The following is a 26,566-nucleotide window of genomic DNA, read 5'->3' as shown; positions in this document are numbered from 1 at the left end:
TGATGCCAGTGACTCTGTTTCCACTTTTTCACAATACTGTTTCTTCTTAACTTTTGTCACCACAGGCGTGACACATCTGACCAATTTGACCAATTTATTCTTGGCAGCTGTTTACGACAGCCTTTATCTATATCTGATTGGAGCTAATAAGATAGAGCTAATAATGGCATTACAGGGGGTATAGCTTGTTCCAGAGTATTGGAGCTGAAATGGTAAATATTCTTTATAGACTTAATAATGGCATTCTTAAAATGGATGGGAACATAACCAGCAATACTGTTAATAATTAAGAATAAACTGAAGGTAATACCCAGTAGAATTTCCCTGAGAACGTAAGAGGAAATACAGTTTGAAAGACTGGAAGAGAGTTTTATAGATGATGAAAAGTAGAAGAGGTCTTGTGTGCTACTGAGTGCAGAATAATACTATTATTAATCATAAATTTTGTTTCTATGGCAACTTTCAAAACTAGAGTTAAGTGTTTTACAAAAAATGACCAGCAATAAAACATTAGTAAGGACAATAAATCATTAAATGGGCACTAATAAAGCATTATAATAGACATTAAAAAATATTGTAGAAATGCCTGTACAGGTGGATTCATAAAATCTTTCTGAACTGAGCTGCTCTGACTGTAAAGTGGAGTTTGTTTCAGAGTATTGGGGTCAAAAGCATCCTTTTGTTTTAAGTCCGGATTGTGGAGCTTTTTACAGCGACTGATTCTCTGATCCGAGAGGTCTAGGTGCAGAATAAGTTAGGAGACTTACAGTGGAGCCTGACTGTGTAGAGAATCTTAAATTGAATTCTGTTACAAGTGGGGAGCCAGTGCAACTCGGGCAGAACTGTAGTTACGAGTGTCTCTGAGGAATCTTGTTACTGAGTTTTGAATCAACACTAACCAGGCAACTGTGCCATTATTGGGGCAGGTGAACAGTCAATTGCAGTAGTCTGGGCAGGAGAAATTATACTGTTTCTGGTGAACAATGAGTGGTTTTTGCAGTTTGTGATTTGTAGATGACACGATTGAACTAGCGTCTTAATGTGCTGACTAAAGTTGAGGTTGTGATCAACAATAACTCACAAGTTTGTGGTTGAGTGCTTCATGCTCAGTGTTAGTGCTCCAAGGTTTGGGGTGATACTGCTACAAATACGGTTGGAACCAATTACAAGAACTTCAGTCTTATCTGTTTTCAGTTACAGGACGTTAGAAGCTATACTATCCATCATGGAAGCAAGGCCGTATTGCAGAACGTCTACATTAAATGGCTGCTTATTACATTTTTTGACCAGTATCTTGCAAAAGAAGGCATAAGGGGTGGATTTCCAAGGGAGTTAATTGACAGTTTTCAGAAATTTGATCACTAACCTAAGAGGTTCTTGTATTTTGAACATTTTGTTTTTTAATACGCGGGTTGCAGAGTACTTGCTACTCAAGCAGAGCTAAGATGTTACACTGATGCATGCTGGAGAAATTTTAGACACAAGGATGAGATAGAGTGACAAATTAAGATGTACAGGTAAAAACTTCTCTCAGTTGGTTCCAAATGGAATTCACTTGTGCTCTGATATCACTGTAGTAAAACGAGTTTATGCCGACGTAATAAGCTTCATGATTGGGGGACATTGCCTATATTTTCAAATGCAAACATAACATCGAGTCATATATGAATTGGCAAATAACTAGAAATATAATTGCAGGATTCTGTTTGTTTTCTATCTCTGCAATTACTGGACAATAACAGTTCACCTTTTATATAGATTGGTGGAGTCCAAAACACTCATCTGCAGTATAATATTTCAAGATTGTTTGGGTGTCTCGTCCAAAATTTAGTTAAACGTCAAAATATGAACATAAATAATAACATAAATGATTATCTGAAGTCTTCGTGCCAATGTAATCTGAAAGAAATCAAAATGTGGGATGTAAGGCTGCAGAACAAAGTCTCAGCGGCTTCTCTTTCACAATACCCTAGCCCTCAAATTCCTCCAGATTTGAGCCGAGTAACTCTAAGAAGCCTCTTCACTGCATTAGGGGAAAAAAGCTCTGAGTTTGTGGGCAGAGGAATGCAGCTCACATCTTTGCCATAGCAGCCGTAGAGGTAATGCGCTCGCGTGTTGGCGCTTGTCGAGGTGAGCGCACCTCCCTCTTCTGTATTAATAACCGCATGTCCTATTGCTGCATCAACTGGGCTGTGTTTTACTGGGCCTGGGTTTGCTTACGGGAAGATAGATGATGAACTCCCCCACCTCTTCCTCTAATTTACACAATTGCTCCCCCCCCATCAATGTCTGTTTCGCTGAAGTATTCCCAATCCCCGAATGAACAACCCCTCGCACAACCCCCACCCTGTCACCCTCCACATATCACCAATGCCAAGAGCTCACTTCAGCAGAATATGGCATAAAGAAAAAGAGCGACAGGACTTTATTTATGGCCGAGAACACAGGCATTTTGAGCACAGCAGAAATAGTTAAAAATAGCTGTTCAGTTTTAACAGTATTCAGTGATAATGCCAAAGAGTTCACAAATCCTGACAGGAAAAGGCTGCTTTCTTTTTTTTTTTTTGTGAAAAAAAATGTTTATATAAGCGCATCACCCTTGACAATTGACTTATACATAGAAGGAATTGTTATTAAGTTACAGTCAACTGTCAAAATCGTGCTGTGAAAGAGAAAATCACTGGTGATGACAATGATGGCTTCCTTTCCGTCTAATATAAACATACCAGCATGATCACTTTTTCCCCCCAGGGCAAAGTCATTGTTCCATTTTGAAAGCTCTCTGTGAATGCTTGAAATGTTCCCTTGATATTTTTTCCCTCTTCTCGTTTATTTGCTTGTATCCAGGTGATGTGCCAACCTGTCACATCAAGCACAGACGGCCTTATTTCCTCAGAGCAAAGGCCAAAACAATCGTCACGGGAGGGATGGGTGTGTGTGTTGGGGGGGTGATAGACCACACTCAGTAGTTTTTGGTTTGACGTGTGAAGTACAAACTACCTGCGGAAACAGATATGTTAAGAACACGCTCACTAGAACACGTTTGTGGCAGAGATGTTGACCTTTTTGCGGAAATATTCCGAGAAATCCATGATTACTGCGCGAAAACTCAACATTATTGTCAATCTGAATCGCATAGTGTGGACAGAAAGTAACAGAATAATTTCAGATGAGACTGTTTTTTGCCATAATTTGTATATTTAATTAAATTCAGTTGGTTTATAAGTGGACGGAAAGATGCTAATCACAAACTCGAAGTACATTTAACTCTGTTTATCTGGCCAAATCATGTTAAATCACATTGCATGGCTAATTAAAGGAAACTAAAATCCCAAAATCTGAGTTACATTCCACTGCCACTTGGGGCCGCCAAAGTGCACAGCTAACAGTGCAGCTTTTTTTTTTTTTTTTTTTTTTAAAGAGCTTTTCCCCCCCCCAACACATCTGCATGTCTCATTTTTGCAGGACAAACACAGAGTTGCTTTCCAATCTCACTCCATCTTAATAACAACACTTATCACCAGTTACAGCACTGACCACATGTCTCAACCACTAAATTATTATATGGTATTAGAACATGTTAACAACACCTGTTGTTGTGGAGTGAGTTTTTTTTCCCAAACTAGACACACAGATGTCTTTAAAATCACACATCCCTTTGGGTCGTGAGAAAAAAGTGGGCGGAAATGTACATGCCTGCAGAGACATGACCTTACATTTCTTTCCACCAGAGATGGAGAATGAAAATCTTGCCCTCAAATAGATGTCCTACAGGTAAAGCCTTGAAAGACTATCTGGCTGAGAATACCTGATTTCACCGAACTCACAGAGTTTGGCACAACTTCTCGTGTCATAAAGCAACGCATGACTAAATGCTGGTGTTCACTCTAAAAAAAAAAAAAAAAATTCCAAGTACTCTCAATGGTGATATTACTTAAAAAAACACAAAAAATAGAGTAGCTGCACTTGCCATCTCTGCTTTTAGCTATCAAAACTGGAGCTGTAAAAGAGCAGGCTTGGCTGTTGTGAGTAGAGTGATATAGTCAGTCTGACAGTAGTGTTAGCATTCCCCGAAGGCAGTTTAAAGAACGGTGTATGATGAGGTTGCATAATCTGTGCCTCAGACTCATGGAAAAGAGAGCCTGGTCTTTGAGAAAGATATACTGACGCTTCCAAGATGTCTGGAGAGAAGCATGTGGAGTAACACTCTTGGCAGCAGCACAGGTGATTGTATCAAATGGAAATTTGTAGCTTAATTGATACTAGTTGCTACAAGCCGTACTCAGAGAAAGTGATGAGATGGTGACAAGACATGTAGGAATTTTTTAAAAAATGGATCAGAGAGTTTGTGTCTTCATGTGTATCGGAGCAGCTCTTCATAAATGACTGAAGCACAGTGGGCTCTGACCTTTGACAGGAGACATTTTAAACAAATGTCATTAATTTGTGACTCAGTCCTTTAATAGGCTTAAAAATAGGCCGTTGAGTTTTTGGCCACTCGTAGAGGTACAGAGCTACAGTATGTTGCTATGAAAGGATCTGCTGATCAATAGTTGATGCCAGAAATTGCATCAATGTGACGACAAAGTCATTGTGGGAGTAGCAGTCTGCACGGAAGCAAAGCACACTATAACAGTTGTCTTTGAAAATGTTTCATATGGAAATGCATTCAGCATATTTGCACCCACAACCTCTCTGTCTAAAGCTCAACCAGACGAGGCTGAACTCTAGTAAGGATCCTGTGTCATTATATAATTAATAAGTCTGCAGGGCCTTAATATGCATTACCATAAAGTAGTATTTTATATGACTACTAGTACGTAGATTACTCAGTTATAATCAAACTTTAAATACCACAGGGTCTTACCTGCCGTTTTTAGCCTTCCTTTTACTAAAATGCACTTTGGTGCAGCAACTGTTGACCCAGGTGTAAAGTTATAATCAAATCCACTCCAAATGGATGCAGTTTAGCGTTTAATGTTTCTAGTTTGAAATAGTAACAACATAAGGGCCACATAAAGAGGCATTAGGAACAAGATTTGTAACCCAAGAGACTGGGATTCAAGGAAGGTTGGTTTTCATTTGCTCTTTACTCATTTTTTTCCCCTTGCTGTTTGGTTCAGTTTAGGGAAGAAAACTACTTGGTCATGTTTGGGAAAAACACAAGTCTGGTCCCATCTAAAAATGACACCAGTGGAGATTTCACACGGCCTAATTCAGACAGTTTTCCATCCTTTCAACCTTTTTGCAGCACAGTAACAACGCTGACACCATTTTGACTAGATTTTATTCTCATGCTTTGTTTAAATTTTGCAATTTAGTCAAAGTAAATCAAACTTTCTTAATAGCAAGTTGTATAACATTAAGTATTCCTTTGTTTTACACAAGTATTTAATTCCTTTGAGAGGGTTAAAGGCTTTTTTGAACCGTTTAAAAAATGTTCCTTTGGGATTTTTCGTGCTTTTTTGTCTGATTGTTTGAATGTACAAGAACAGCCTGAGCCTATTAAACCTTACCTACTGTTCCTCCTCTTCTGCACTAACATTTTATAAAGTGTTGTGAAAACAGCTATTTGATGATGTCTGGCTTGTAGTTGTCGTGTCTTTAAAGTTGCAGTGAACACAACTTCCCTGGAGCTACAAGTTTTCACATTTGTGTTATTTTTTAATCGCATGCATATAATGCTGTGTTTGAGTTCACATCAGTGGAACGAATGATCGGCTACGGATGACAGATTATGTAGTCTGTCCTCTATAAACACACACACACAGAAACTTCAGGCCGTTAATAAGGCAGATGGTCATACAAGCTGGTTTTACACAGAAAAAAAAAAGAAACTGCCTGTCCTGCTTCCAATCTCTTCATAAGGTCACAAACAAAACGCACCTGTTCTCCTTAGAACACAAACACACATCAGGATGCAGAGCTGTCCTCAGGTGGAAGCATCTGCGACTGACAACAGATAGTCATGGCTGTCCTGTCCCGTATCGTGTGACATTTGGATTAAATAAAAGGGCAATATTTCCCTAATGGCCTAATGCTGTGTTTGGCTGGCACATGTTTGGTACCGATACCTGCAGTCTCACATGTACACACACATGTCCTGCCTCGTGTCTGGGTAGTTTATTGTTAAGAGTAACAGGACAGATAAAAGGTCAGTTCATTAGAATCAGAGTGGAAAAATCTATTTTCTCTTTCAGACACTTGTATCAGTAAAAGTTCTGAGATTCTAGCCTCTTACTTGTGCATCCATTTACCACATTCTGGTGAAAGAAATAGTCCCAGTGACAGTGATGAAGACTTAAAAGTTGAAATCACCTTCAATATATATCAAGAACACATCAGAAGAGAGATGAAGTTCAAAACCAGTGTTGCTTAAATTGCATTTACTTCAAATGTCGACTCTATTGTCCATTTTCCTCCCTTTATTCCCTTCCGTTCATTATCTTTTCTAACCTGCTTCTAAAGAGGTCTTCTACTTTAAGTGTCATCCAGACCTTGTTTTTCCTGTTTAGGTATCTGCCTGATGTGTTCTTATGTTTCTGGTATTCCAGATTGGTCGCTCAAGTGGAACTAAACCCTGCAAGTGTGCTGTTTTCTCTCTGCTGGGGTACTTAGGCCTACCATTCTTTATAAATATGTGAATGTGCTTTGGGTTTGTGGTGTGCGAGTGTGTGTGTGTGTGTGTCAATACCTCCAGGCTGGTTCAGTCAAACCCTGGACTGGAATTCAAGTCAACCACATTGGGGGGATTTCCACGTGCCTCTCAGTCGTCTTGTTTGGAACATAAAATCGTGCGTCATCCCGTGGCTGCATCCGCCAGCGCGCCTCACTTCCTCGTGGCTAAAGGGCAAAAACTGTTCAGCTGGCAGTGAAGTAATGCCTGACTCACACTTCAGGTAAAGGCTTAATCAATTTATATCATTATGTAGTCTGGCTTTGAAGTTAACGCCTGGACTTCAGTGCCACCCAGTGGTAACAGCAAAGATGGATGGTGATTGAATTAGGGACAAAAAAAAGAAGATTAAGGTGAATGGATCCAGCATTTCTTTTTGAAAACCAGATGTTAGCTGATTTCTTGCAAGCATGCAGCTGAGAGGATTCAAATCTCCCTAAAAGTATGAGCAAAAGTTTAGCAACTCTACTCTGACACGTGAATAATGATGGAATTCTGGGATTTGGGAGCATCAACAAGGGTAATTTTGGAAAGAACATATTTCTAAAATGCTTCTTAATTGTTTCTCTAAGCTGAATTGCTCATCAGTTTGAAACTTTCAAATAAGAAAGCTGACAAACAGCCAAGCACCAGCCCTGTGAAACAAACACATAACTCCATAGCAGAATTTCACTTTACAGTCCAAGCAGTAAAGGAGAACCAGCTTCTCATCCAATCATGACTGGAGTCTGGCTTCTGGTACTTAAGGTTTGTGGCAATTCATGAGCAAAAAAGTGACTTAGTGATCAGATTATTATTCTACTTTGTAAATGCTCCATAGTCAACATTATTAAATACTATAATGATATATTGTGGGGAAAAAACAAATGAATAAAAAAACTCGTAAAAGAAAATAATAAAAACAGAAATTTACACTTCAGTCATATCTTCACCAATTTCAAATATGAATCCAACATCAATGCTTGGTGGCTCTCTAGACAAAAATAATTATCGATCATGTATATCATTCTCTTTTCTTCTCTTTCTTCCATAGCCTCAAGAATTCAGTTGAGTCATTGATTCGCATCTTTGATGTACAATGTACTAATACCATGTATAAGATCAATGTTTTGTCCTTTTTTTTTTACAATAAACAATACAGAATGTGCAACTCAAAACAAGCTAGACTTGATTTTATTCAGGTAAATATTACAGGAAGGTAAAATAACGAAAACAAAACAAGAATGGATATGTTCATCTAAATAAAAGAATATGCACCATCAGCAATCATGAGTGAACTAATCAATAAGGTTTGACAAAACGAACAATAATTAGAATTTCAGGTAGTTTTGTTTCTCGTCAGTTCAAATTGAAGATGCGTTCTGATTGACGGCGGATGTTTCATGTCACAAGGCAATAATATGGGCAAGAAGAACACACAATAAATCTCAGAACTACTTTGGTCTGACACAATGGATGGTTACCACAACTTAAAATCCAGAAACCAATATGACAGCTTGGTTCTGCTGTTCTAAATTCAATGTTTGACCATGATAAGGAGCACTGTACAGAGACAATGTGCCAAAGCCTATCATCTACTTACAAAAAAAGAAAAAGTAACTGTTCAACTACATACTACTTGCTGCAAATTAAAACTCTTATTAAAAATAATGAACCTTTAACACGCAGCACAGTCTTTCTTTTTCATTGGACATGGACTGGACTCCTCAGTACAGAACCAAAGTAGGATAAACCTGGGATGATGAACAGCAGGGCTAAAAAAAAGGCTAACAAAAACTGCATTTTAAACATTTTAAAAAGGGGATTTCTATTCACATTAGCTTGAGATTAAACTAAAACACAACATTTCAAATGAAAACAATGACAAGAAATCAAAGCTGCAAAACCAGCTAGTAGAAAGGGAGGATTAAGCATAAACTTAAAACATAATTGTTCAGCTGCCGCACTTGTAAATAAAAGCAAGACATTTATTTACAGAAAGAAACTTTCATTAGGTCTGATACAACAAGGATTCTACCATGAACAAAGCAAATGCAAAAACTTAAGGGCTGCTAATGAAACCTCACAACAAGAGGACATTACCAACTTTTAATAATTAGATTTAGATCAACTGTGAGGGTAACTTTAATGACGTAAATTAACTGAAGTAGTAAAGTTTAGAAATTTCACATCTAACTTATGAACTAAACAAAGTTGGATCCAAGCAATTTTACTGGTTAAGGATGGTACTCAACCAGCACTTGGCTCTGAAAAGGCATTAGGCAGGATCTCAAACACATTACAAGCTCAGAACGAGCGCTTATTGTCATCAGAAAACTAAATTATAAGAGTGAAAACAATTACGGAGTTGAGTTCCTATGTGGTTTTGGTGAAGGTGATGTCATGTTACTCTAATGTAATATTCTAATACCTTATGATCTTGGTGTAGCAAATAAGATACCCTGCTTGTAATCAGTTCTCAGTGCATTAGAGTACATTGAACTACACTGAAAACAGTCTTCGTGCCAACTCATAAATACACTCTTGGAATTAACAATCTAACAATTTGCCTTGTTTGGAACTTTTTGTATGTAATGTATATGACTATAAAACATTTTAGTCGTGGCATCTGTGTTGGTTTTATAGAGCACATAACGCTCTCGGCTGTAATCACTGTAATGAATACCTTCTCAGGTTATGACAGGTGTTAATGGTCTTGATATGAAGTCATGCTGTAAGCTGCAAGTTAAGATGACACTAGTGAAGGCGTGAGTACATGTGTACAGAAAGTATTAAAAAAATTATTAAGAATGACACTGCTTTCATCCGGGATAGTCAGGTGTGTTCCTGGTAAAAACACGTAATCAAAAATTTCTTGTCTGCTCATCAGATGTATAACAACAGCAGGGCTGCAGCTGCACACATCCCAGCAGATATTAAGATTTTAATGTTTGAAAATTGCATTTTGTTTTTGGTGAAATGTTTCACAGAATCATCTGAATCATTTTGCTTATTTACTTAATTCCTGCTGGTGGGAAAAGTAACTCTTTTTGTTGCTGGAAAAACAATTACTGTATTCTGTGATGCAGAATTTGCTATGATTGATTCAAGCAACACAATTCAAAAAGGTATAACCACATTACATAATTGTATGTATTAATGAAGCAATTAGAGCACGTCAGATAAATTCATTGTACAATCAGCTAGCATGCTTGTAAGCTTAAATGCTTTGTAAATTCAGATAAAGTAACAAAACAACCCTTATTGGTACTGGCTAATGATAAAAAAAAAAAAAAAAAAAAAACTGTTGAAGTGTACTCTTGCATCAGCTGGCTTGACCACCATTGTATACGCTGCTCAAGTTCACACAAATTGGGACTCTTATTTATCTCAGTTTACAGTAGAGATATTTAAAGGCACATTCTGCAATATCTCCTATTGCATTATTGACTTAAGAAGAACAGTGTCACAGACGCGAAGCACCTGAAACCAATCGTAGAATCATTAAATTACAGAGCTGCAGAAGTAGCAGGTTCACACTAACAGCTTGAGACCGTAAGCTCCAACACAACCTGCACTGCAAGTACATGAAGAAAATAAGGTGTCGTGACGCTAATCTTGCTCTCTACAGGCAAGAACAACAACGGCTTCATGAATCTGTCAGTTTCACCACCTGCAAGTAATGAGGTTGTAGCTGCCCTTGTTTCATGTGTCGGATATTTGTATTTGGTGAGTCCTGGTAGTATGAAAAAACAAAACTGGCGCCAAGATGGTGTTTCTATGTCTAATCCCCAATATGTTTTTGGCTTCTAGCATGAGCTTTGTTGTAAGCTAATAATTTACATAATCGATTAATTATTGCAACTATAAAAATCTGCAAGTGCCACAATTATTGCCTACAGGTGGCGCAAATGTTGAGAACTTTTCTTTCCTGTAGACAGCAGCAGACATCTGCAGAACCTAACTGGCAGTGCTTCTACTCTTCTCCCCTATAGCTGCTACAAACCAATAACATCTATAAGAAAATACAAAACTTCCCCTTATGAAAACCAACAGCCGGCTAGAGATAAATAAGTGAGTTTGTGAGTGGAACAGCTCCATAAGGTGCTTTGCATCTTTAAAAAAATGACACTTGAATCTACGCATTGATGGCTTCGAAAAAATTTCAGCACAAAGTCATTCCGATCATAGTCCTTAGCAGTGCTGACAAGGTGAGGGTGAGTAGGAAATCTCGCCGACTGTGCCTTTAAATCTCTTGCAGGATGCAAAACATACAAATGCTTCAACATACATGTGCGTTACTTCTTCTCAATCTTCAGTGTTTGCACAAAACTCCAGAGATCTCTGACCACCTGAGGAAGGTGAGGGGAGAGAGGGATAAGACCGGAATAAGAAAGAAAGAAATTATAAATCATCCAAATGAAGTGCTATACTGCCACGAGACACATGACTCACTTTTACTACAACATGCCTTTGTGCGTCTCGCCTGTGGGAACGCTGAGTTTAGATGGGGCTGTTGGGGAACGACGAGGGGTTGGGTGGGGGCAGCAGTACATACCAGAGTATATGACTAGGTGCTCCAGGTCTGACAGATCTCAGCCTTGGCTGATGAAACCAAAGCACTTCCACAGATGTTTCTACACACTGGGATCAACAAGCTCTCAGTGACCCAACTCCACCCCCACTCTTTCCCCTGTCCACCCAGCCCTAGCACTGCTCTAAAGAGCTTTCACCTGCTCTATAGCTGTACAGTTAACATTTTAACACTTCAGTGCAAATCCAAAATGAGGTTTCAAATGGCCTGTTTCAAATGATCACCATCGAACACATGCTTTGACACAGAAACCACAGCTTCACAATTTAGCCTGCGGTGGTCATCTAAAAGGTTTCTGTGATTAATTCACGGTTTGCTAAACAATGTGCAGGGGATGCTGTTTATCTTCTGAAATGACAAGCAGCATTAGAAAAGATTTAAGTCCTGCATTTGGTCAAAGGCCTTGAATGTGAAAAAGACTGGTACCATCCACATACCACCAGTCCCTTCATTAAAGCTACAAAAGACACACTCCAGTAAATCACAGAGAAAGAGTTTGCCTTGGCAGGTGTACTCCCATTCCATCTTGTAAGAGCTCGCCGACACAAAATGAATATAATTCAAGGAGAACACACTGTGCTGGAGATACATTTGAGGAGAACTGGACAGTGTGAGAAACAATAATGCACTCCTGGTTATCAATCACGGCAAAGAGCTCTTAAGGCTAAAATGAGGTTTGGTGTAAATACGCCCGTGGCTAATAACATCTACAACTGGAAATTTCTAGATACCTCAGAGTAAACAACTCCCCTTGGCTGCATGTTTATGGAACTGAATGCACAGATGGCAAAAAAGCAGGAATTTTAATGCGATTTAAGAGTTAAAGATTGGAAATAAGATTAACCTCAGATTCCTGGTCATAACGACTGTCAAAACCGTGTGCAACGACTACTTACTTTTTTGTCTGAGATTTTAAAAGAACTCTTCACAAAATTCTCAAACTTCTGCTCCGTCTTCGGTAGTCCTCTTCCCTGAAGAAAAAGACCATTATATCATCATCTTAGCAGTCAGACATTCAATTAAGAGGGATAATTTGCAAAAGAGGCTGACAGCCATACCTCCTTGGCTGCCGTTGACAGCTTGTTCTTAATCTCAGTCAGAGATGGAGATTTAGATGGGCCAGCCTGGGGTTTGTCTTTTCCTGGGGCAGGTGTCTTGAAAAATACATCAGCTAGATAAGAAATACTGTTTGATACGTCAAATACAGAGAGATTTATAGAGTTGTAGATTTAAAAAGACAGCTAAATTATGCCACAATGTTTTATAAAGGTTTGAGTATTGTTTTTTCTGTGTTCCCATTTCAACTCCACAAAAAGTTGCTTCTAACATGCTGGTGAATTCATTTGCTGACCAATGAGCCAGTCTGGGCTGCAGCCCTATCGTGACCCATTTAGTCTGGGTCTGTGTTTACAGGCTTGGCGTGGGCAACCAGCTGGAAGAAGATAAAAGATTTAGAAAGGACAACAAATTCTAGCCTAATTACACCATCTTTTTTTACAAATACATCAGGTACAAATTATGGTTTTATTGTTTGCTAGCAGGAGAGGAGTAGCCCTGACTCTCCAATGAGCAATACAGATTGCTTGTCGAATGTGTTTTTCCACTGACGGAAAATTCTAATGACTGAATTCAAGGGAAAAAGGTCAAAGAGCACCCAGATTGCTCTTGGGATAGTTTTTAAATAAGTTGCACTATTACTAAATAAATGACTTCCACAAGTAAGATGACATGTTTTCAGTTCAACAGGTATGACTGGTTGTGTACAAAACAGCGCAGTCACGAGCAGTGCTTCTTTATCCTTCTGGTGACACTGTAAGTGCTGTTATACAAGATGAAGTCTCCCCTGCGTTTGTAAGGATGAGAGCAGCATGAACTAGTAGGCCCATAGGTGTGTCCAGACCCGAGCAGCCGAGAGCCCCCTTAATTAGAAAGTGTCTGAATGTGACACAACAACAACACATGCCATATGCTGTGACTGCATGTTACACAAGCCACGGAGCTTGTCCCTACATGCAAGGCCAGCGAGGAATCCAGTGAAATTGCAGGGTTTCATTGATAGCCAGAAACGCATTTGAAAGACGACAGAAACCACATATGGAGCAACACTTCACCAAGTTAAAAAACACAAAAACCTCAAGAGCAACTGTGCACTTAGCCACTAAATGTATTTCTGCTTGGTTACTTACTGTTTAGGCTTTAAAACACTAAACTATTCTGGACTCAGTGTGTAGACAATGGCACCTCCAGGGTCTGGGACTTCATGTATGTTTGAGCATCATTTAAATTGTTGCAATTTCAACTCAAATTTCTGCTTCTTGTCTACTAGTTCCAACTGATTTCATATTAGTTGAGTAAGGTACGACAGCAAATATGCTGAGAGCAAAGTCTGTGATCAAAAAGTAAAAAATCTCAATAAATAAAATGTGTTCTTGTAAAGAGTTGCTCTGATCTGCCGCACTAAAGACACACAATGCTGTGATTACTCTGATGTAAGTATAGCAACGATGTAGGCAACAGCACAACAGGAGAAAACTCAAGAGTGGACCAGTATTAGGAACAGATTAAATATCAGACCTTGTTCTCCATACCCAGCACTTGTACCCATGTTTTTTAAAACAAAAGCAATGAAAACTTGTCATGTGTTACAAATTGATTCCTCAAAATTACATTGCCACCCTCAGGCTGTGAAAGAAAGGACAAAGTTAAACACAGGTGGAATAATAAGAACAAAACAAATTCACCCTCTTGTTTAAAAAATGCAATGATCTGTCCCTGTCCCCAAGAGAGGTGCATTTTATAGCAGAGATCAAAAGGTATAAAATGAACAAAACCTTGACACAAACATACCACACCACAAAAAAAAAACATATGCTGTTGGCACCTGGCCAGACAAATGCACTACGTATTTATTATTTACGGGCAGCTCTCTACTTCCAAAAGGCCAGCTGTGGACCTGAAACAGCTGATAAACACACAAAGCCAGCAAGCTTTTTCATCTGGGCCAGACACTGATTACAGATGCCATGAGACATGGAACTTAATCACAAGCACGCTATCATTTGATGCAATCTCTCGTCTTCAATCCAGCGCAAACACATGGTTGTGACACCTTTGCTCATCAAGTCTGTCCAGGGACAGTAATTGTCATTTTGTTGGAATGAGAACCTCGGAGGCCCACGTCTGGGGAAAATGCCAGAGCCCTGGGAACTGCAACTCTCATCTTACAAATCGTTATACATGAGTACATGGGTTTTGGATATTCTTCTGGTTCAAATTGGAACGTCATAAGAAGCAAACATCTTTACACTCGCAGGAGACATAAATAAGCTGTTAACAAGATAGGCACCTGCTCTAACACATGTCAATCAGTCGCTGAAACAATGACTCACAGCGTTTTGGGATAAGGCTGAGTGAAGTGGTTAACAACTTTACAACTGTGACGTGTGCTTGAAGGCATCAATTTCTTCAAACCCATCAATCAAAGGACACCAGCTGCAAGATAAAGTTACTTCAGATCAGCACAACGTGAGTTAACCGGTTCTCATGTCGAGCATTTTACACAAGAGCTACATGCTGGGCTGTGAGAAGTGAGAACTGCGGCACTGGCAGCAGATCTGACAAGCCAATCTAATGACCAGTCACCTGCGTTTAGGAAAGAAAAAAACAGACATTCACGCCCGCTTCCTCGCTCCTCAGGGGCATCTGGAAGCGCAAGCTGCACCAGACATCAAACGCTGGTAATGAGAGCAATTGGGAGAGGGTGTGTCCAGGAAGTGAGGGGTGTGAAGAGGTTGTAGAGAGGGAACAGTTGTGAAGAAGTGGAGAGGGGATGGTAGCAGTCAAAGCACCAAGGGCCAGAAAGTTAAACTGGCGGGACGGTTTCGTGGTTCATTTGCCCATTGGCTAATCCCCAAGAGCATTTCAAGAGCCACTGTGTTATGTCTGGACAACAGCCGCTGCAGAATTTGCTGCCTGCGCTCATCCACGTAGCAAAAACGCTGCCCTTCGGGAGAATCACTCTCTCACCTCAGGAGTTTAGCAATCCCACAGCTTAGTGTTTAACATGACAAAAATCACAAAGCCTCCTGTCAAGATGTCAGACAAGAAATGCGTGATTTTCTCATGTGACTGACCTGAGTGTGGAGTATAAGAGTCTGAGCCATATTTTATCACACAAGCAGCAAACATGCCAACACACAGCGCCTTATCTAAACTGACTTTCTGTCCAAGTATTTTCTTTCACAGTAACATGCTGCGTGAAATGTGTAAACTTGCAGAAAAGCCTGCCAATTTGTTTCCCCTGATGTGTATGCAATGCTAAAGAGGGGTGAGGGGCATCAAAGGTGGCTGCAACTCAAGACAGCGGGGTCAAGCCTAAGGGTCACCGGTTTAAACCTTGCCCCAGGAAACCTGTTTGGAGGTCAGGTGTGTTTGCTTAAAGACGGGCAGAGTTCAAGCTTTGGGTTTTGAGAGGCGGCCGTCCAAGACATTCCACCCGAGAAATTAACTATCAGGTTGAGCTAATTGCAATGTGTATTTATCACATTCCTTGGCGTTGGAATGGGAAGGTTCTCCAAGTTTTTTTTTTTTTTTTCTAAACCTTTCTATATTTGCTTTTTTTAAAATTGTAATCTTGGGTCAAAGACACCATCTGTATCTTGAGGCTCAGTTTGAGCAAAATAAATGCAAATGTTTAAATAGTTCATAGAGGGTTTTTATTTACTTTTTATTTTTTATGTGCACTATATTGCGTAATACATTTTGCTTGCAGGCCTCATCGGGTTTTCCCTTGAAGCCTACTAGAAGTAGTAGGAGGTCCATCTCTTTTTGTTTTTCAAAGGAGAAGGAGGTTTTAAATGTGTTGCTCACTGATATCTTCTGTTGAGGATTACTTTCTTTTCTGTATATGATGTGACACACCAGAATTTCCTTCTCAATAGCACATTATATAGTGTTTAATTTTTATGTAGTGTTCTTTAAATCGCTCTTTTTCACATTTCTGAGAGTGACATGATGCTTTTCATTTGGAACAGTGTTGCTGGCTTTGTAGCTGCAGACGTAGTTAATCAAAATATCCATTCACTCCAAATCTAATCTGCACTATCTGCAATAAGCACAATCTTTGGCCCTCTTAATTTAAGAAATTCTACTTAATGTATACATTTTGAGGGATGATTGTATTTAACATAGCTATCAACCATGTATTTTAAATAACAAGCCCACCACAAGTAAACACTGATGTGTGGGTGATATGGCCTTTCCATACCTTATTCTGTGGTTTGACTGCCGATCCTGAGGGTTTTCCTGCAGGGCCATTTTGTTTCCCTGGAGTCTTGTTGGGCTTCTTAAGTGAAGACTCTGGACTCTGAGGAAACAAACGTCATCCCTCGTAAGACTTCCTTGACTTTCAAAGAAATGTGTGAGCTTTAACCAGCTGAATTTACCAGTCGAATTATAAAATCTGTAACTGGGGGAAAAAAGCCACTAAAAACCAATAGAATATGGCATTAAAAGCTCAGAAAATGTTAACTATCTTGATTATAGATAATGAATCACACACTGATTGTCCAATGTAAGCACTGTAACTTACTAGTTTGTTTCTCCAAACTTATTTTTTTGGCATTTTCCCTTTATTGCACAGCTATGTGAGGAGGCAAACAGGAAGCATGGGGCAAGAGAACGGGATATGACATGCAGCACAGGTTCCCAGCTAGAACTGAACCAGCTCCATTGCAATTACGTGGCGTGCGCTGTAATCGTTTGGCTTCTGAGACACTCCTTCTGTCAGATATTAACACAACTGCCTCTTTGGGGCTGTTGCAGTTATGTCACATTGTTTTGAAATCTCCCATATCAAAGCACTAATTGCCGAGCCTCTTTTATAGCTGACAAATTACACTGGCATGTAACATAATACGAACCACATTTTGTATTGTTTGCAATTTCTGTTAATTTTCCTCAGATTCTTTGCCCAGTGAGGTCTTCACATTGTGTTCTTCCACCTATGTAAGGCCATAATATCAATGCTGCGCATGCAGACTATTGTAAAAAGTATTTAGACCCAAGTAAACAAACAAAATATATATATCATACAACAAAAAAACAACAAGAACAGCAGCATAATGCCATTCTGTTAGTTAAGAGAGTAGTAGCAGCCCAAACCTAAAATTGTTCATTCACTTGCAGGCTGCACTCCAAATATCAGTGCCATTTAAACTGTAGAAGAAACACCAGATGTACTTTGCAATTTCTCACTGATCAGGTACTTAACACCAGAATAACCTTCTATTTTTCTCCACACTGGAGGTCTTCCCGTCAGGTTTCTATTGCTATCAGTCACCTGTGTAATTACCTTGTAATAGCCAAGGCAAGTACCTGCATTTCCTGAGCACCAACCCTTCTCTTGCAATCACAGCTATTCACCTTGGAATGGACTACAAGCGTAATTGCCTGTGTTGACACAACTAGTACAAGGAAATTACACATGCAATTCCCTACAGCAACGTCTGCACGACAAGATGCTGGAAGGCTGTGACAGTGAAGCTTTTTCCCAAAGATCAGCAGATCTAAACTTAACCAAACAGGAATTCAGTGTGTCCTCTAGATGCACCCGAGTCTCCACGACGTAATCTGTATGTCAAACTCTGAATAATGATTAGATGAAATGTTTGTTGTCTTGCCCTCTCTGTGCTTATTACAGTAATCACTAACCATCTGAATCATCATACAAAACCACCATAATACGAAGAACAAGAGCTGTTTTGTGTTTGACACTGTTCTTGCATGTGCCAAGATACAAGTGCAGTAATTGTTTTGTACTTTGTAATGTACTTTTACAAAAGGTGTCTGACATTTGGATGAAGACACTAGACAGGAGAACACCATAGTAGAGAGATCAGCTGTGAAGGTTAAGACACTTGTCTCCAGCACAGTGGAGATGTGCTTGTTTGACTCCTTTACCACGGTATACAATTAACATAATTCTGTTTTACTTAGTCTTTCTCATTCTTCCATTTGGGGTGTCTAGTTTGCTCCTTTTTTAAACTAGTTGGCGAGTCAACTGCAGTCGTCATGAATGCTGTACACAAGCTGAAGCAGTGTCAAGGGTTTTGTTGGAGCAAACTCCTAAACTCCATGTTCCTAGATCATTATAAAAAATACAGCAGGAGAAAAAAACTTTTTGTGAGCAAGAACCAATTCCTGATTTTCATGAAAACTTACCGTTGTCTCAAAGTTTGTTGAAGAGACCAATTACGTGTCTTGTTGCCAAATTTATAACAATCTCACATGATGATGTAATATTTACTTGTCATGGCAATGCTGTCAAAACGCAATTCGAACATCTAAATGCATAAAACATCTAGGTCATGTGGAGGTCAAGATCTTAGTTTCTAACGCACAAATCAGAACATTAACTCCTTGAATGTGGTTGCTTTTCACACTGAGCGGTAAACATACATCCAGTGTCACATGTGACAAAAAAATCAACACGGACACACTTTTTGACAAGCTTATATGTTTGAAATGTTGTCACAATCTGTGTCAGTTCTATACTAGAACTTTAAAGTGCCTCAAGTTCCTGTTCATCAAAAATATTTTATCAACAAGTAAATAAATGTTATTATTCTGATCAAGCATTTGACACAAGTGCAGAGAGTCAATGTGTTGGACATATTTTGTTAAATACTCAGTACAGAACTGAGTCTTGACCACAAAAGGAAAGCTAAATGTATCCTAAAATACATCTGAAGTCAAAAAATAATTGCTCTCAGCCCTACTTTCTAAATCTTTGTGCTTTCATTATTAAAGAATGAGATGGGGTAGCTATGAATGAAAGAGAATAAGGGCGAAGAAAAGGATTAAGGTCACGGAGGGAAGAGGGGCATGGAGTGCGGGAGGAATTGGAAAAAGAAGACAACAGAATAAATCAACAGGTGACAGAAACGCTCAGCTGTCATCTGACCCTGAGGGAAGGATTGGTGCTCACGTCGCAGGTATGTGCATCTGCCCTGCTTTGATCTTTTGCCTGGCACAGTTAGCACTTGGATAGCGTGCTTGAAAAAAAGAAGAAGAAGACGAAAGAAATCACAAACAGACACCGGCGTAAAAAATGAGGCAGATACACACATGCACCCACACACTTGCAAGCGATTGTGGTAACACGCAAAACAAGTGTTCAAAGGCAAAAGCCAGGTGCAAAGCTGAAATGGCATGAGAAACGATAAAAAGGAGCAATCATATTAACAGTGGGATGACAGAGGGACAAAGATATGCAGCGTTTCAGAAAAATGGTTGAAGATGTTTCCCATAACTGAAGTGTGTGTGTGTGTGTGTGTGAAACTGTGTTTAGTGTGTGCTTCTCTGTTTGTGATCTCTAAATATGTACTCTTAATATTTACAGAACGTTACAAGCTTAAATGGACACGTCTACAGTGCATATGTGTGCCTTTAAGTGTGCGTGTGTGCATGTGTGTGTGTGTATAGCATTCAAGCAGATTACAGAGGAGAAATCCGATCATTACACCACACAGACCCTGTGTTTTACTCCTGGAAAACAGGTGGGTACATGAGCGAACAGGATGAAAAAGTTCCATGTTTTGTCTCATACAAAGAGGTGGACGGTCAGTGAGTGCAGGAATGGGTAGGGCCTGCTGAAATGAAATGCTACTACAGCGTATTGTCTGTGGAAGTTTAAATGATGTGGTACAAACGAAAGGGGAGTGGGCACACGGCTGAGAAATTCCATTCGCACGGACAAATAACTGAGGGGAAGCCATTGGCTACCCTGACACCTGGTGGACAAGTAGGGATCAGAAACACTCCAAACAAATGCACTGGACTGCACAGATTAAAGTTGTTGGAATATAAGGTTATTTAGTTTGTTCTGAATATTGACAGAAATAATGGAACAAAGGACTTAATAAACAGCCAGAACAATTTATAAAATGAGCAAAACTACTTGGTGATACTGAAGGCAAAAAACTAAAACTTGCAGGCAAGTTTAAAAAACACTCATCACCTGCTCAGGTAAGTAAAAAGAGGTTAAAAAAAAAATGCAAGCTGTATGTTCAATAAACAACTTAACATCATGACAGCCACATTGTGGAATTTGGTGGTTTTACATATGGTTAAAAGTGGGCGATGTTTGCTTCGAGGAAATCCGAACGCACTGCTACACATGCAATAGACTATATTTATGTAGGCTTCAAATAATACCCATATCCACCCCCATTATTACACACTGTTTGGTCTGAAACTATCACATATGTTGTTTACTGAACCTGAACCGCCCTCTAGATTTGTTCATATTCTCTACAGTATCTTGCAGCTGTTATCAAATATTGTCAGATATTCAACCAACATGTACACTACCACTCAAAAGTTTGGGGTCACCCAGACAATTTCATGTTTTCCATGAAAACTCACACTTTTATTCATGTGCTAACATAACTGCACAAGGGTTTTCTAATCATCAGTTAGCCTTTCAACACCATTAGCTAACACAATGTAGCATTAGAACACAGGAGTGATGGTTGCTGGAAAAGTTCCTCTGTACCTCTATATAGATATTCCATTAAAAATCAGCTGTTTCCTGCTAGAATAGTCATTTACCACATTAACAATGTCTAGACTGGATTTCTGATTAATTTAATGTTATTTTCATTGAAAAAAAACTTTTTTCTTTCAAAAATAAGGACATGTCTAATTTACCCCAGACTTTTCAACGGTAGTGTACATGTTTGGTATTATTTTTAAAAAGATTTAAAAACCAAACCAGGCTTACTTTTTTGAGTGCTTTGCCAAAATTCTTCGGAGTTTTCACGTCATCACTGTCATCATCACTGCAAAAAAAAAAGCAGGAATAGAACTACTGAGAATTTACTCAGCTAAAAAGTAATCTGACAGAGTTTTCTCCGCTCATAAAAGAACAAAATGATTCCCCTTGTTATTATAAGCAAAGGATTATGTGACTTTGTAGGCATGCATACTGGCAATGAGAATTCAGTATTAAAAAAAAATCATACTCATCATCATCCTCGTCACTGTCTTCTTCATCATCATCATCATCATCATCGGAATCCATCTTTAGCTTTTTCTTTAAGGAATATTAGGTATCGTGTTGTCAGAAACACTACTCCAGTTTCATAGTGGACATGTTTTGAGTATTAGCGGGGTTTTTTTTCTTTTCAATAACGTTCCGTAAAAGTTGGAAGCAGCTACACTACCGGTCAAAAGTTTTAGAATGCCCCAATTTTTCCATTTTTTTAAATTGAAATTTAAGTAGTTAAAGTCCAATAAATAGCTTGAAATGGTACAAAGGTAAGTGGTGAACTGCCAGAGACTTAAAAAAAAAAAAAAGGTAAAGTTACGCAAAACTGAAAAACAATGTACATTTCTGAATTATACAAATGCATTAGATACAATGAGACATTAACATGCATCATTTCCAATAGAAACTGGAAAAATTGAGGTGTTCTTAAACTATTGCCTGGTAGCGTATGTTAGATAAAACAAAACTGAGATAAGTACCATCAGAGGCCTCTTCCCTAACTGCAGAGCTGCAGGCCGCTTCACCGGAGACGTATTGTTTTCCTCCTCTTCATCGTCTGAATCCTTCACACCTGCAAAGTAAACACCGGTTAGTGGCACAGCACAGTGATTACTTCTGTTTAATTCTAACAATACTTGGACCGCTCAGATACAGAACTTAAATCTTTCTGGAACACATTATTTCAAATTGACGATCTATGAATAAGTGAAATACTAAAGTCCCAAGAGCAGACAATCTTTGAAAGTGAGTATTTATTAATCAATGCAGTATTTTTAAAGAGAAATATGAAGAATATGAGTACATTTTTTACTTTATGGAGCCTGTAAATGACAACTCATTGATTAGACTGTGAAGAAGGGCAGAGGAAACAGCTTTTCCCGAAAATGGTCCTCAGTTGGTAAGTATTTAATTTATACCTTAGTCAAGGGTAATAACTTGATTTTCACTATAAGTGGTCTTTAATACTCACTGACAAAATGCTGCCCGCTGATGTGAACTGGTCCAGATCCAGACTGGAGACGGAAGGTAACTGGAGGGGTAATCTCAAATCCACCTAAAGTCATCTGGACAATAAAAGAGTAGCAATTACAATGACAATATAAGTTTTTTAATAATTATTAATCTACTATTTTCATCTATTCCTACAATGTGTGCCTTTGTGCTCTGAAAAAATGCTTTAATTTCAGTTTTGGTTATTTCCTGAATCATAAATGGATCAGACAATAGTGCGTTGACTCACAGAGGGCAGGACGGAAGGTTTCAGGGCAACTAGTGGCACTTTGGTCGTTTTCCCATCATAAGTGAGGCCTTCAACTTCCACCATGTGGAACTTATCCTCCGCCTCGGCTCCTAGACAAACCTGGAACAGCAGCACAACTGGGTACAACACACAAAACTACCTCCATGTCTTGGAATCTCTCTTTTTCTAGGTGCAAAGAATGACCTGATGCACCACAAGTTCACGTTTTAACTTGTCAATCGTTGTCATTTTTAGAAAACATCATTATGGAAGATTACTGCCTCTGGCTAGTGTTTACATTTCTGAAATAATACCAATTAAATATTAGAGTTCCAATTTAGGTGATTCATAACAGGAATGAATAATTTATCCTTTATCATTTATTTTAATGTTTGCTGATTTTATATGTTAAGTGTCTTTGAGTGCTTTGAAAAGCGTTATACAAATAAAATGTATTATTATTATTATTATTATTCAAGTTGAAATGTGAACAAGAGAAATCTACAAATCAAAGGAGCTGCAATTTTTGATGAAGGAAATTTTTTTTCACAACATACCATTTTAAGCAAAGTACTGTGATGCTACAGAGATGCATTAGACTGTAAGTCAATTTCTCAAAGTCAGACGTGAATAGGCTTTTTTGCTACAGACCACAACTAACATTTTTCTGGTGGAAAATAAATTTAGAAGGGACCAATCCCATTGAATTAATGATCAATATATTGCAATATCTGTCAAAATAATTCCAGTGTAATCTTTTTTGGCATACTGTTGAGCCCTAATTCAAAAAAGTCATACTACAAATTCATCAGTCTGGATTCTCATCCAGTTTTCTATTAAAGATATCAAATATTTTCAGGATACGCCCGTTAATTTTTGTGAGTAGAACATGTATTGCTGAGACATATGTTCGGTCTCTGATCATTTGTGATTCCTGATGTCTTATAGTCTTAAAAACACAATGATTAATAAACAGTTAACACTAAAAATATAACTATCAGCAACAACAATGATAACAATGAAGTTCGTTTGGGGCTGAGCAATTCATCAGCTTCAAACTGAAGTCACAATTTGAAAACAAATCACAAAGGCTGCAGTTTAGAATATATTGTACATTATTCAGTGTATCTGACATATTTCTATTACTTTAACTTATTTTCAGAATGTGCAATACTTGATGCTGTTCCTGAGCAATGAATGACAAGAGTGAACTGTTAATGTCAGAGATTGTTGAGAAAATGACCAATTATTTTCTTATTGGAATTATTTTATTTATTACTTAGAGTGTTTGTGGTAGTTGCCCTATCTGTTATTCCATTTTTAAAAAGTAATACATACAGGCTTTAAAGAAATTATGTTTGATCTATCATCCTTGCATTGGAATATAAAGTAGTTTTGATGGGGTTTTAAATCTACTGCACATTGAATATTAAACTGAAGCTTTAAAAAATTATAAAGCAAATGGCAGTTTCATACTTTCACCAAATCATGTCCAAAGTAATGAACAAGCATGTTAACGTGCCTTTATTTTAAACTAAGACAGAGACAGGCAGATATCCAACAACAACATAATGTATCTTAAAGCTACATTAACGCAAGGTTTGTGTGCAGCATCATGTATTCAACTTTTTTTTTTATCTGTAACGTTGAAGCATTATCAACATCCTCGTTACTGGGCTGCAGCAACCATGTTTAAAGTGAATGCAAAGCGTATTTCTTACTGCTTTAAGTGACAGCTGCTGTTCCGTATCATCGTCGTCTACGTCAACTTTGAACTCCCGTTTGTCCGATTTCAAGGTACAACCTGAGGGAAAACATTACGTGCAATGCGTCACCAACCTTGCACTTATTTTGAGCAAACTAACACAAATGCACATCACTGTTGAAGACACCGGGGTGCGCTCTGAGCTTTAGCCGTGCATCTACACATCCTGCTCGACTAGTAGCTAACAAAAGAGCTGAATAGGCGCGAGTAGGGGGCGAGCAGGCTAGCAGGCTATTTCGCTAGCTTCCTCCGCCTAAAATTGTTCGGTGGCTACTTGTGCGTGAGAACATGGCGGTAAAACTGATTGTGCGACCGAAATATTTCAGGTTTGTCAGAGTAAGCGAGCTCACCAAACAAGTACATTTGTGGTCTGCTCAAATCTGAGATATCGTCCTCCATCTTTGTAGTGGGTGGTTACACTTCCGTAAACTGCCGTGACAGACACATGAGCGAGCTATTGGGGAGGCAGGACGTCACCAGGACGCTCAGAAGCAGTTTGGCCAATAGAGTTGAAGAGTAGGCGGGCTAAACAAAACAGAGCGTTCTTATGGAAGAACACTAGATGGGGGTGTTGTAATGAAGATCGGGAAGAGCTTTCTGGGAACCAAAAGCATGACAATCACAGTTTATTAAAAGTTTGAGGGTCTTAATGGCATATTTTTGAAAAAAAAAAATAAATATATGTATAGATATATATCTATATATATCTATATCTATATCTATATCTATCTATCTATCTATCTATCTATCTATCTATCTATCTATCTATCTATCTATCTATATATATATATATCTATCTATCTATCTATCTATCTATCTATCTATCTATCTATCTATCTATCTATCTATCTATCTATCTATCTATCTATCTATATATATATATATATATATATATATATATATATATATATATATCTCAAAATCTGGGTTTAGTATAACCAAACATTTTAGTACAACACCAGATTTTTTTATCCACTCCATGTTGATCAGATCCACAAATCAGCAAAACTACCAGCATTTAATGCAGTTAACCCTCCTGTTAGTTTTGTTTCTCAGGAACAGCAATAATGTTTCAAATAAAAAAATCCCAATAAACTGCAAGTTAAAACTTTTTTTAAATGTACATTGGGAAGACCTACATATAAAATACAATAATTTTATATGACATTAATATATTTTTTATTTTTACATTTAGATTTGTTGTTCTATTTGTGGAGTGATGTTGCTATTTTATATGTTGTTTACACTTATTAAGGCGAGCAGAAGAAGTTTCCTACCAAAAACATAGTGGTAACATTTAAAAAAAAAAAAAAAATCACTTTAAAATGGATCAGTTTGACCTGCAACATAACAGGAAGTTTAACCAGCATTTAAAATGATTTTCCACATTCGGTATTTCCTGGTATGAATTTTTAATCATGGCTGAGACTTTTCATCCATACCTGAATTTGTTGGATTTGGGAGTGAAACCAAAAAAAAAAAAAAAAAAGGCTTTCAGTCTTCTGCAAAGACAGATACGTGGATTAGTTTGTCTTGCTGTGTTTTTGGTCACTTGTAAAAAATCTCACACTCAACAGCTCAGCAAAAACACAAAAGCTAGGGGATGTATCATCAGGTTATCATCCTTTATAACCACTTTCATGAACAACAGTTGGCTTATCAAAATCTTTCCCATTCTCATTAAAGTAGAACACATTCAGACCAGACTGCCTTTTTGCAGGATCTCAGATCATCCTGTCAGATGTTTCTCTGTCGGTATATTCTGATTTTATTTTATTTTTTACAGCTAATGGTCTCATATGGTGGCATCATATGGGCCTGGACATTTGATGCGATAGCCCTGAATGTTTTATGAGAATCCGCAGATCTATGTTTTTTTAATGAATGAATGAATTTTTACACTCTTTCTTGCTCACACTGCTCAAACTAATGTCACCCTAAATTAGACAAAGCCTTGAAGCCCCTCATTTATTTAAAAAAAAAGATTCATATGTTAAACAGGCTTTTGTGTGTGCAGGCTTTTCCACATTTCAACTCTGGTCCATAAACTTTCATGTAAGTTGAGTTTTGCCTCATTTGCTGCTCTACATTTTTACATGTATTTCAAAACAAAACATAAAACAAAGAAATATAACAGTATTGTGATTAAGTCAGAGTCTGTAAGTCACCAAGATTTACAGTAACCCAGGCTTTGCCTAAACAGGGGTTGAAGTGTAATTCGTTGCTTGGGGCTGTTCACAGCAGCAGAATCCATTTGAGTG

General features: G+C 38.3%; 2 protein-coding genes across 3 annotated transcripts in view; both read right to left on the bottom strand.

Moving 5' to 3' along the window:
• Positions 1 to 6,814, bottom strand: part of fgf24 (fibroblast growth factor 24) — a 29,561-nt gene extending 22,747 nt beyond the window's left edge. The window contains exon 1 of the mRNA XM_023272598.3: positions 6,695 to 6,814. The gene's annotated coding sequence lies outside the window, so the exon portion shown is untranslated. The remainder of the gene's footprint in view (positions 1 to 6,694) is intronic.
• Positions 6,815 to 7,821: 1,007 nt separating this feature from the next.
• On the bottom strand, positions 7,822 to 24,759 carry npm1b (nucleophosmin 1b). Of its 2 annotated transcripts, XM_023272609.3 has the most exons (11): positions 24,656 to 24,754; positions 24,262 to 24,344; positions 22,541 to 22,660; positions 22,271 to 22,364; positions 21,780 to 21,871; positions 21,275 to 21,345; positions 21,034 to 21,091; positions 16,516 to 16,614; positions 12,308 to 12,403; positions 12,146 to 12,220; positions 7,822 to 11,007 (listed from the first exon to the last, which is right to left on the bottom strand). In XM_023272609.3, the coding sequence occupies exons 1-11, from the start codon at positions 24,702 to 24,704 to the stop codon at positions 10,954 to 10,956; spliced, it is 891 nt and encodes a 296-aa protein (XP_023128377.1). In that variant the 5' UTR covers positions 24,705 to 24,754; the 3' UTR covers positions 7,822 to 10,953. The 2 variants fall into 2 exon arrangements, with proteins under 2 accessions (XP_023128377.1, XP_023128378.1); XM_023272610.3 differs by lacking the exon at positions 16,516 to 16,614 and having other exon boundaries at positions 24,656 to 24,759.
• Between the last annotated feature and the right edge of the window lie 1,807 nt (positions 24,760 to 26,566).

Source organism: Amphiprion ocellaris, chromosome 13 (assembly GCF_022539595.1).
Source record: "Amphiprion ocellaris isolate individual 3 ecotype Okinawa chromosome 13, ASM2253959v1, whole genome shotgun sequence".
Classification (NCBI taxonomy): Eukaryota; Metazoa; Chordata; class Actinopteri; family Pomacentridae; genus Amphiprion; species Amphiprion ocellaris.
The sequence above is the reverse complement of the archived record's forward strand: the minus strand, read 5'-3'. Positions and strand labels throughout refer to the sequence as shown.